The sequence below is a fragment of the Vitis riparia genome, chromosome 13, assembly GCF_004353265.1.
Source record: "Vitis riparia cultivar Riparia Gloire de Montpellier isolate 1030 chromosome 13, EGFV_Vit.rip_1.0, whole genome shotgun sequence".
In the NCBI taxonomy this organism is placed as follows: Eukaryota; Viridiplantae; Streptophyta; class Magnoliopsida; order Vitales; family Vitaceae; genus Vitis; species Vitis riparia.
This window is the reverse complement of record NC_048443.1, coordinates 24653684-24665741: the sequence shown is the minus strand read 5'-3', so window position 1 is coordinate 24665741 and position 12058 is coordinate 24653684. Positions and strand designations below refer to the sequence as shown.

The 12058-nt window shown below is 32.7% G+C and overlaps 2 protein-coding genes across 2 annotated transcripts; one reads left to right on the top strand and one right to left on the bottom strand.

Moving 5' to 3' along the window:
• Positions 1–342: 342 nt before the first annotated feature.
• Positions 343–1145, top strand: LOC117929218 (WUSCHEL-related homeobox 7-like). Its single transcript, XM_034849490.1, has 2 exons — positions 343–694; positions 819–1145. The coding sequence occupies exons 1-2, from the start codon at positions 343–345 to the stop codon at positions 1019–1021; spliced, it is 555 nt and encodes a 184-aa protein (XP_034705381.1). The 3' UTR covers positions 1022–1145.
• A 2933-nt stretch (positions 1146–4078) lies between these two features.
• LOC117929289 (eukaryotic translation initiation factor 3 subunit F) lies at positions 4079–9957 on the bottom strand. The gene is made up of 6 exons (XM_034849562.1): positions 9634–9957; positions 8169–8248; positions 6467–6696; positions 5031–5152; positions 4829–4942; positions 4079–4481 (listed from the first exon to the last, which is right to left on the bottom strand). Exons 1-6 carry the CDS (start codon positions 9853–9855, stop codon positions 4392–4394), a joined length of 858 nt encoding a protein of 285 aa, XP_034705453.1. The 5' UTR covers positions 9856–9957; the 3' UTR covers positions 4079–4391.
• Positions 9958–12058: the final 2101 nt, after the last annotated feature.

Sequence of the window (12058 nt, the reverse complement as noted above, 5' to 3'; positions counted from 1 at the left end):
CGCGCCGACCGAAACGTTGAACAGTGGCAGCTTTTGCGCATGTCTCCGCTCTCACACAAAAAACCAGGCAAAAACAAAGCGATCGAATCCTCACAGTTCCATCTCACATTCCCTAAAATCAAAGCACCACTGGTATAAACAAAAGCCCGATTCTGCTCTTCTTCGATCTGCGATTCAATAAATAAATAAATAAAAACAACAAAAGATAATTGCAAATTTGAAGAAAATTTGAAATAAACTATTCATGAATCTGTACTATATATTATGCACACGAACTAGTATCTTTTGAGTTCAGAGGCTCAGAATCAAAAGTTGAGACTTGAGAGTTGAAGAAGATCGAATATGGACGAGGCTATGTCAGGCTTTGTTATTAAAGCTGGTGGAGGTGGCTGCGGCAATGGCGGTGGTGGAACCAAGTGTGGGCGTTGGAATCCGACTACTGAACAGGTTAAAGTTCTGACTGATCTGTTCAGGTCTGGACTCCGAACGCCGAGCACTGACCAGATTCAGAAGATCTCATCTCAACTGAGCTTTTACGGCAAGATCGAGAGCAAAAACGTCTTTTACTGGTTCCAGAACCACAAAGCCAGGGAAAGGCAGAAGCGCCGCAGAGTCTCCGTTGATGAAAGCGACGCCGTTCGTCCAGATGACAAGATCTCATTTATAAAGCGTGCGTTAGCACCAAGCCTTTCTGGTTGGTTCTCAAGAATCTCAACTTTATCTGAGAAGAATGACGAAAAACAAAACAAAATCCTTCAACACAGTTGAAAACTACTCGCTATATTTAATAGTTTCGATTTCTTTTCTTTTCTTTTCAGATTTTGCAGAGCCAAATCAGGCTTCGGAGCCTGAGAGAGTGATCGAGACGCTGCAACTCTTCCCTTTGAACTCCTTTCACGAATCGGAAACGGAGAAGATGAGATTGCTTACAAGCGAATGCAAGGAAACGGCGTCGTTCACATACACGATCGAGACGGAAATGGATCATCCGCCATTGGATCTGCGTTTAAGCTTCTTGTAAACAAATTAAGCTTGGAATCCGAAAAATGTGGAGAGATCATTGCTATGATTCGAACAATTTAGGTTTTAAAATGAGGAAAGAAATGATAGAAATTCAAAAATTAACATTCTGAATGGTTTTTGCTTTAAATATTAAAAAACGGTAGGACATTCTCCTCTGCATGCTCGTAAAACATAGTTTTTTTCTTCTGTGTTTACTCTGCTGGATATTGGTTTTGTGAATTGCTTTGGAAATTTGAATTCGCTCTCACACAGTTATTTAAATGGTAGAAGAAATGGGTCATACCTTGGGTCTGCTTCCATCTTTGAATTTCATGTACTCAATAATATTATTATTATAATTACTTTTCCTTCTCACTAGAGAGAAGTGTTGTGAGAATTCAGGGTGAGGACTGAGGAGTGACACTGAAGGTTGCAGCTTTTGATTTTTCTAGAAAAATCTTTTTTAAGCTATAAAAAATTGGCTCAAGCTGCTGAAAGAATCAACTTACCTAATTTATTTGAAAATTACTTTTAAAATTTAAAATAGTAAAATTTTTTAATATTTGATTTTTTTTTTAGATTTTGTGAGAGTCATTATCTTAAGGTCAATTTCAAAGTATTTGATGTAGAATACTTTGAAAGTATTTGATGTAGAATACTTTGAAAGTATTTGATATTAACCACTTTAAATTTTTTTTAACTCCTAATAAAAATTACATTTTCAAAGAATATATATTAAAAGATTTAATATACTTCACTTCATCGACCGGTGTGTTTTGCACATTATCCTTAATTTTAATTCGAACAAATTACTTTTCAAACTTCTTAAATATTAAAACTATCTTTTAATAAATGAGGGTAGATTTATAATTTGTATCACCAAAACAGATCTATTTTTTCTTTTTCCTTTGTTTTTTTGTCCGATATCTTAATTCTCGAATACTCACACATTCAAAACCCTAAAATCCTGAAACTAGAGTTTTGTAAAGAAAAAATGCAATCGAAAGATTAATGGATTGTCCTCTTCATTGCTATTATGATAACTAGGCTCATATTTGGGGATTAAAGTGTATTAAACCCTTTATTAAATTGAAACTTCTTCTTTACATGTTATTCGTTTAAATCCAATTATATGTCAACCTTACCATTCTACACAACTCAATATCACTCAAAACAAGTGAGCAAGAGAGACGGTTGATGTGTACCTAGGGGTGTGTTTGGTACGCCCGCAAAACATGGAAGGAAATAAAAATTGGAATGGAAGTCAATGATAGTACGTACCCATGTGCAAGAAAGCGGATTCCAAAATCTAAATGGCTAGTTTAAGGTTAAGTGATGTTTGGGAAATATTTTGAAATATATATATTTGACTATCAATTATTTCCAAAATTGATTTTTGATATTTTTTCTAAACATATGCTATTTTCCAAAACCATATATTAATTATTTTCAGGTTTTTTTATTAAGATAAACTGTTTTAAGAAATAATTGCATTAATATATAAAATAATTGAAAATAAAATATTACCTATAAAACTTATTTTTAAATATTATTTAAATGTAATTGAAAAATCACTTATAATATTTTCTTAAGAAACATTTGATAGGTGATTTTCTTAAAAAATACTTTCAAAGAAAAAACTTTTACTAAAAACACTTTGAATATAAATACAATCAAACACACTTGAGCAAATTGATGTACAATAAAAAATCAAATAAAATTTCAAACTCAATAAAATACCTATTGTAATCATTAATTTCAAATACACTATTACCAAAAATGTCATTTTTCATTCTTACTATAATATTAGATTTTGTAGGAGCATTCTATAGAATTGAAAAGGGTGTTAAAGTCATAATTATTATATATTTCTTTTTATACGATATAAAATGTTTTTTATATTATTATATCACAAGATTATTAGCTTTCCTTATATAAGAAAACTTCTTAGAAATATTTCATAAGGGGAAAAAGTTATAATACCAAGATGAGTTATTATACGAGGAAGTATATATGATATGTTTCAAGGTACAATAATTGTATATATTTTTTTATGCTTTGTACTATTCTTTAGGTATGGTGAAATACTTTTTTTGTCATCTATATTGGTAGGCATAGTTACTCAAATCATGTAAAAACTTCATGTCTCTTTATATAAGATTGTTTTGTCAATGTGTTTTTGCATTAATATGTTAGGATTAAAGTTTCTATATGCATAACAAGCGTAGCATAGCTTCCATTAACAAAACAGACTAGTATCAAAATTAAAGTTACTAAACCTAGAATGACAACAAAGTTTAAAGTTGAAAAGTTGATAGAAGAAACGATTTCAATTCATAAAGTATCAGAATACATGTATTATCGGTTCAACTGAGATTGTTTAAAACATCAAAGTTCCGATAATGTCTAATAAAGAGAAAAATTAACTAATGGAGAAATTACATAGTGTTATATTGTAGAAAAAGATATAGATATCAAGATTGAAACCGGAAAATTTATACATATAAAATCTCTTATAAATTACTTGTATTTGAAAAAATAATTATTCATTCTCCATATGAAAGAAGAAGATATATCCACTAAAGATAATCCTAATGAATTCGATAAAACTGATTATGAATTCTTACCATTTTTTTTACTTATTGATGATCTCTAGAACTTTTAAGAAAGATTATATAGATTTTTGTGAAAAATTAATATATTTATTTTATTTTTCTTAGTCATTTTTTTCTTAATTTCTTGAGTCAGATTTAAGTTATGAAATGGATTTTCCACTTATCAATGACTAATTTCAAGAAATAAAAAGTCGTCAAACAATCCGCAGACCAATTCAGCAAAATCCATTCACAAAATCAATAATTTTCCTCGAAGCATATGTGCTGGGCTGGATCAAGTTCAAGTTAGGCTTGATTTCCCCAAAAGCTATGTTTCAATGATGATCCAAGAAGGTGGAGGATCTTCATACCCCTTCCTGCCCAAAAAACCAGTAAAGCCTTTTGGGGCATTCTCAGTCTCAGGTGGAATTTGCAGACCTACATTCAAGGCTTCAAATCACCCCAACCGCATCTTAGAGAAATCATCTAACTTAGAGCTTATCTCAATCCATTAGAAGGAAGGCAAGATTATACCTTAAACCGTACAATCATGCACCAAAACGGGCCTTTCAAGAATCTAACTAACTACCACAAATGCAATCTAGATTTATAATATACTTGGACTGCCTACTTCTCAAAACAATTAAAAATACTACGACCTTTTCTGGAAACAAAATCATAATATCCTCAAAGAGTCAAAAGTTGTTAAATAAATTCACTAACAGCGACAACCTCGGCAGAGAAAAAATTGATTTGACAAATGGATTCCTTCAAACAGGGAGAAGTGGATATGGGTTACGGGATTTGAGCAGCTGTGTTCAACTTTTCCGCTAAGCTCAGCTGTGTCCTTGTGATGCTTGACAAGTACAGTAGGAGTAAGTGGTCCTACAAAAAACAGGGAAAGAAAATCATTTTTGCCGTGAGATAAACCATGCAAATTGTGGGTTTTCAATGATCCAACACAACAATTGACAGAAGCAACAGAACCGTGTGTATGGTGCAGCAAAAAGAATTAGCACAACTAATTGCACCAGATACAATGATTCAAGCATGTTGAAGATGATAAAAGATAAATACGATATTACAGGCAGTTAAAGATCAAGGGATCAACCTCACTTGCAAATGGTAATTCTCTTACGATAATCTATGAAATGGGGTTCCCACAATCTAGATGATGGGAACCAGCATATATATATATATATATAAAGGTTAGAAAGATTTCATTGTCTTACCTGAAGGCTGTCATTCACCAGCCTATCAAAAGCTGGAGGTGAAATTTTGGGAATAGAAGCCACTGTATCTGCTATAAATCTCCCAATGTCATTATCTGGCACACCCTGTCCTTCCTGAGAAGGAAAATGGTCATGGAATCAGATGAAAAAAAAAAAAAAACCTGGAAAATCTGAGTAATTCGGGCACGAGTATTTGTCTCACCACTACACTGTCAACGTATTTGTACACATCATCAATCAAAGCTAGTAGCCGTTCCATTGAGGCTTCCATTCCTTCCAAATCACTTGGGAGTTTTTCAACCATTGTCGTCTTCAGAATGTCAACTGCCATCACAAGATTAACCAATTCAAATTTCTTACCATGAACCCAAATTCAATTGATTATGGACTCAACCAACATTCTAGATGGTTTGGGATAAGTGAAAAAAGTCAGAAAGGTGTCATCCAAGAAAAAATAAACGGAAAAATGAGAATGTTGTTAAAGAAAAAATTGTTAATAATAATTTTTTTATGAACAACTATTATCCTGGAAATGACGCTGAAGAAAAATAATAATAAGTTGCACTTAACCTTCAGCATACAAGACAGCTTCAATGTTCATGCCAAATAGGTAGTAACATAAGATACAAAACATGATCTAGTTAGTGATTTCCAATGTCACACCAATTTCATATACATTTAGACGACACCTTCAACATTGACAAGGTTAATCATATTCAACGTGGATTATGGATGAGTGCATTAATGAGAAAGAAGAAAATTGGGTTTGTTTAAGATTCTTTTGGATCATGAAAACTACTAGGAAAAAGGAGGAAGAAATTTCGAGTTCTCATCTGGCTGTGATGAAAAATACAAAGAAAATAAAATATAAAGTTAACTCGTTTTACATTTTCCTTCCCTTTTCTTCCCCTTTCCCTCTCTGTTCAAACATCTGAACAGAGCTTAAACTTTTACATTGAACTTATTAGAAAATATTAAGATCATATTTATTTGTCCTTGGCAGGTTTTTTCACCCAGGTCTAACTAGGAGTGTTCTCTTGGTTTGTAAGACATCCTGCTGGGAAACTTCAGAATTCATTGCTGTTAGGAGCCTCATCTAACTTGCCCTCTACTCTAATTTCTTTTATTGTTTAGGAAGTGGTTCAGCTGTTTTTAGTTTTGGTGCTCTTTGTATACATCCTCTGAATATGAGATCCACCCCCTTTTTTGTTAGGTGCTCTTTAATAAAATTTTATTTGCCTATCAAAAAAACCACAAAGCCTTAGAATTTTTTGTCTTGGACTTATAATCCATAAGGTGGTATTTCATAATGATAAATATATGGAGAATTCTGCATTTCTGTCATCCTTGCATTTGTTACGCACAACCAGCCACTGTTTTCTTTACTTTTTTTCTAATCTAAATCCTGGCCCTAGAACTATTTCTCTCCTTAGGCCATCAAATAAACAAATTTCGGTCCAGAAATTATGGCAGCACCTTGTTTTCTAAAATTTTGGCAAATATTAACATTTGAAATTGCCTTTAATCCTTAAAATCACCAAAAGCCCCAAAACTATGGGCCAATAGAGATTGCAGGTTTATTAGAAAGCACAACTAGGCAAAGATTTTAGTGGTCAGACAGGTTAAATGAATACATACATCCAACTCGCTCTGCTTCAACCATACGTAGATCCAGAGGAATTTCTTGAAATTGAGCAGCAAGTTGTCGTTCTCCAAGGGACAAACTAACAGAAACAAAAGCCTTTATGGTAGCCTCCCCATTCCTGAATGTTGTATCAACAGTCAAATGAATGGGGTTTTGAACCTCTCTAGAGTAGAATTCATGGATTAATGCACTACCGCCAGTGACTCCTAAACCAGTTGAATACCTGCAAACATTTAAGGACATGCGATAGAAAAACATGTCAATCAACACTTAAAGACAACAAAATGCATTAGCAGATACTTCCACTACAATAAAGTAATTATCCACTAAACTAGGAACTTAAAATAATTTAAATTTCTCAAACTAATTTTTAAAGTCCATGCAACCAATACTGTGCTAATCAATCTGAAAAATGTCAATGTTGAGTAATCATGACATAGACAGCACTGAGATAAAATGTATGAGAAATATGACAATAATACCATGTGCACACATACAGATTCAAATACATGTGCATGTATGTGTGATCATTTCATTTGATTTTTTTTTTTTTTTTTTTGAGTCATTTTGTTGGGAAAAAAGAAAAGGATTACAAGTAAAGCTTGGGTAAGGTTAATAAAGGAGGTGCTTTATTTTTATAAATAAAAGAAAAGCACTACCAAGTCATTCATCAATATCAATAGAATCATATATTCAAGGATGGTGCATTTTCCATAACCACATTTTATGTCAAAAGAGGGAGTTGATGCAAATGATACCCTAGTTCATTTCAACCAAAAGAGCTTAAGAAAGAAGCAGTTCATTCACCCAGGCATTCTCTCTCCGATATTTCTCAGGAATAAGAATGGCAAACTCTTGGGAGTGTTTTTTTCTGAGTATGGGAGGCTCTATGAGAAAACACCAGAATAACAAGTTTCTTGGTATAGATTTTATTAGTACAATCAATTTTCTAAGAAGGTTCCTTTACAAATGAGATTCCAAGAAATTGAGATGACCATATATGCATGGTTTGAGAAATGGAAAACATTTTAAGCACATGTTAATGACATGTTTTTATGTCACATAGAAGAAAACTGGGATAGTAAGGAGCTGAAAGGCAGCTTATGTTAGTCATTTGCAAATTGAGACAACTCTCCAAAATTCAATGACTAGGTCTGTAATGGTCAAGTCCGTGATGAACAGGATAGTTAATGCAGCTGGTTTTAACTTTGTATCACAGAACAAGTTCAGATACACTGCTGGTGATGCCTATGTGTATAGATCGATATGTATTGGTATCAGATGATGCCTAAACAATGCTAACCCAACGTAAAACTCGCCAAAAAAATTAATGAACTACTTCACGCAGAATAATCTATTATGACTGAATGATAACTGTCACATACTAACAGTCTTAACACCCCATCTCGTATACCCAATACCTGATAATAGTAAAAGAATGAGAACAATCAGTAGATTTTCTAATAAAAGACAACACAATCAGGATGGCCACCAATCATCCTTCCAACTCTCTTCCTCTCTCAAACTGAGTATATGAAGCACTAACTTTAGAACACACCAGAAAAAACAAAAGTTGCAGAAATACATAAAACAACTGAATTGTGCTCACATCAGAACTCTCTTACTGCATTGCCTCTGACAAGGCTTAAATAATAATAAGCAAAAAAAATCAATATTAGTAAAATGAGAAATTACCATCCGACAATGACTTCCTTTGGATTCACCTTCTGGTGGGATAATAACATATTATGATGGTAATCGATATCCAATGCAACCTGCAACCATGATGAAAAGGGGAAAAAAAGAGAATAAGACAAAATCATCTTCACCTTGATTTTACTAAAGAAAATAACTCTTAACTCCCTCCATCTGCGCCCGTGAATGAATTTTTAGATAAAATGAGGAAACAATCATCAATACAGTAAGGTATGGGTTATTGAAGAATAAAACTATTGGACCATTTAAAAGAACCAATGACAAACCTCAAAAGTATAAATGTAAGTGCAAGATCATCAAATAAAAAAAGAACAAATGATAGTGAATCTCCCTTTTGGTGGGTGGATAATAAGAATAACTTTTTCAAGAAAATACAACTTATTTGATGATAAAGAACTAATACAATCCCTTGCCATTAAAAAATAATAAAAAATGTTAAATACCCAGAAGACTTGCTTTGCAAACCATTACATCAAAGTCCATTATACCGAAGCCCTATTCTAAACTATTACAAATTTAAATTTGTTCTCACTCTGAGCCCCCTTTCAATTGTCAGGAAAACCTAGGCAAAGAAACAAAAATAAAACTTTATTTCATATGCTATCTGCAAATCATAAATCAAGTTTCAAAAAGAAGCAATTCAAACTTATCCTGAACCAAAATTAAATTTTGAACTTTAGTGTCACAACCTGCTCCAAATGACTCCCTCACTTGGCTTATATAGGGGAGCAGAAAGGTTCGGGAAGACTGGAGGAGCCTACATAGCTCAGGAAGTGGGTGGAAGGTCCTACAGAAGTGTGGAGAGAGTTCTACACAGCTCCAGAAAAGTACAAGAAGATCTTGGAGCATTGTAGGGATTCTAGAGTCTTCCATATACACACTTGTACATAGGTAGTGTCTAGGGTAATTTAGAACATTAGAGGGGAAGGCTGACTTTGCAACGTCAAGTGTCTTGACTTGAATTGTCTAAGTACAATTCCATGACATTAGGACTCGAGATTCCAATATATGCAAATTCAACTTATTTTAGCCATTAAATGGATGAAACTTAGGGGACATCCCTTTATTATGAGAGGGAACTAATAGAAACCTAGGATTCAAATTCTAGTTTTTTTTATAGACAAGATTCAAATTTTAGATTTCTTTTCTTAAACCCGGCAACCAAAGAGAGGATCAATATTTCAATTTTGATTTTCTTTCACCAAATAGAGGATGAACAAAAATCAAAAGCAACTTTAAGAATACAAGTTTGCTCAGAAAAGAAACATTAAAAAATCCAGATTTGAAAAAACTATGGCAACCATAACAAAATACAAAGGGCAAACGGATAAGAATGCGAAGCTCTTGCGTTCTTCACATTGCATGAATTAAAAAATAAATTCCAAAAACAACCTAACAAAAATTAACCCAAAAAAGCGATAATTTAGCAAAGAGAAAAACAGACCTGATCGGAGGACTCATTGTGAGGAACAGCGTAAGAATTGCGAATATCTACGGTGCCATCGGGAGAGATCGACCCGAGGAGAGTTCCGATGACTCGCTCGGCTTGGTCAGGGCGTCGAACATAGCAATCGCAGATATTGAAGATCACCAGAGGGTGAACCTTCGCTGACAAGCTCGTTGAGGATGGGAAGAACTGCAACACTGCACTCTCGCTCGACGCCATCTCTGCTCTGATGGACAGAATGGGAGACAGTGTTGAGAAGGCGCGAGGGCTAGGGTTTCTTAAGATATGGAAACGCGAGAGGAACTGAGAGTTAGAACTTAGAAACAAGGAATTTTTTTTTATAATAAATTTGGTCTTTATAGTTTTCTTTTTAGAAGCCTAAATTTATTTTGACCTCTACTTCTTACGCCTACTATTTTTAACATGCTCAAATAATAATAATAATAATAATAATAATAACTAAACAAATACAAATATTATTTGCTATAAGATTTTATTTTTAAAAATTATATCTATATATATAAATGTCAAAATTTTGTTGGGATATGAAATTTTAAAAGTTTTATTTAATGGGTTATTTGATTAAATAGGTTTTTTGAAAATCCAATTTTTTAATTTGGCCTTTCACTTTTTTTTATATAATTTGGACAAAAATACATTTATTATTTTTTTGTAAAAATAACTTTTTTAAAAAAAAAACCTATATATAAATACTTTAAATAATAAAAAAAAATTGATGTCAAAATTTGATTACTTTTCAAAAAAATATAAAAATAGTTAAATTCATAATTAAGAAATTATTTCATCTATTTTAACCAAATATTTATTTATTCATCTGTTTTTGGAATATAAGATAAGTTTGGATGTTATTGGTAAAAAAAAATTATATTTTATATAAAATTTATTATTATATTTTGTGTTTAGAATATCATGCAAATATTTTATATTTTTAACTATAAAAAAATTGAATGAGCATTTCACAAACAGTGTTTATTTATCAGTAAAGTAGTATATATATATATCATTCATCAATTTGAAGATGGTATCAGAGCCAGGGAACTGAAATCCTGGATATTTTGCCGTAAGGCTAACAATTATCCCTCCTTTGTGAGAGAGAAAAAAAAAATGAGTGAAAAAAGGTACTATTGTTTTTCAATCTGAAGGTACTTTCAATCCAATAATTATTTTGACTGAATCAAACTATGACGTTTGGTCACAACTCGTGGAGATGCATATTGCCGAACGGGAAAAACTTTCCTACATCCAAGTGTGCAGGAAGCCTTAGTTGATCCAAGGTGGAAAGCAAGATTGGTTAGCCGATATCCTCACCAAAACTGTCTCAAGTCAATTATTCTCAAAAATTTTTTAAACAAGTTGGGCATGTGTGACATCTATGCACCAACTTGAGGGGGAGTGTTGAGATATTAGGAATGCTTTCCTTATATCATTATTTCCTTATATCATTTAGTGTTTAGATATTAGGAAAGTTAAGATATTATGAATATTGAAATACTAGGAAAGTTGAGATATTAGGATACTTGACTTGAGACAGTTTTGGTGAGGATATCGGCTAACCAATCTTGCTTTCCACCTTGGATCAACTAAGGCTTCCTGCACACTTGGATGTAGGAAAGTTTTTCCCGTTCGGCAATATGCATCTCCACGAGTTGTGACCAAACGTCATAGTTTGATTCAGTCAAAATAATTCTTGGATTGAAAGTACCTTCAGATTGAAAAACAATAGTACCTTTTTTCACTCATTTTTTTTTTTCTCTCTCACAAAGGAGGGATAATTGTTAGCCTTACGGCAAAATATCCAGGATTTCAGTTCCTTGACTCTGATACCATCTTCAAATTGATGAATGATATATATATATATATATATATAGAGAGAGAGAGAGAGAGAGTTTATTTAAAGAAATGGAGGTCTAACTATGGAAAAACTGATTTTTTTATTTTTAATATAATTGAAATTTTCCCAAAAGGTGAGATGCATGTTAAGGGAAGATTTTAATATTATTTCAAGTATTAAAACTATTTTGAGAGCATATTTAAACGTAAATAGATAGATATCTTTCCTAAAGTTTGAAAGAGTTTTTATTATAAAAATTAAACAAATGAAAATATTTTAAAAATCACTTTTAAAAGTTCTCCTACCACCCTAAGGAAGAGGAACGAAATGTGGCAAGCATTAAGAAGGCAAGAGAGCCTTATCAACCATACAGAAATAAGGGTTGAAATTTAGAACATCATTCCACATGCAGAGGGTTGGAGGGAGGGTTGAAGACGGTTCTCTCAAAGAGTTCTGGGGATTGATTGATTAAAAGAAGGTATTCTTAGACTCAAAAGACTCACGAAGCTCCAACCCCCGTCAAAGACTCGCGAATCCAATGTGAGGAAAAGAAAATAAAAAAATAAAAAG

Excerpts from the sequence above, each read along its gene's own strand:
- LOC117929289 (XM_034849562.1), bottom strand. The coding sequence starts at position 9,855 with ATGGCGTCGAGCGAGAGTGCAGTGTTGCAGTTCTTCCCATCCTCAACG. Across the intron at positions 8,249-9,633 it reads ACAATGAGTCCTCCGATCAG|GTTGCATTGGATATCGATTA; the intron begins GTCTGTTTTTCT and ends TCATGGTTGCAG. Across the intron at positions 4,482-4,828 it reads TGGTGAATGACAGCCTTCAG|GACCACTTACTCCTACTGTA; the intron begins GTAAGACAATGA and ends TGTTTTTTGTAG.
- LOC117929218 (XM_034849490.1), top strand. The coding sequence starts at position 343 with ATGGACGAGGCTATGTCAGGCTTTGTTATTAAAGCTGGTGGAGGTGGC. Across the intron at positions 695-818 it reads GTTAGCACCAAGCCTTTCTG|ATTTTGCAGAGCCAAATCAG; the intron begins GTTGGTTCTCAA and ends TTTTCTTTTCAG.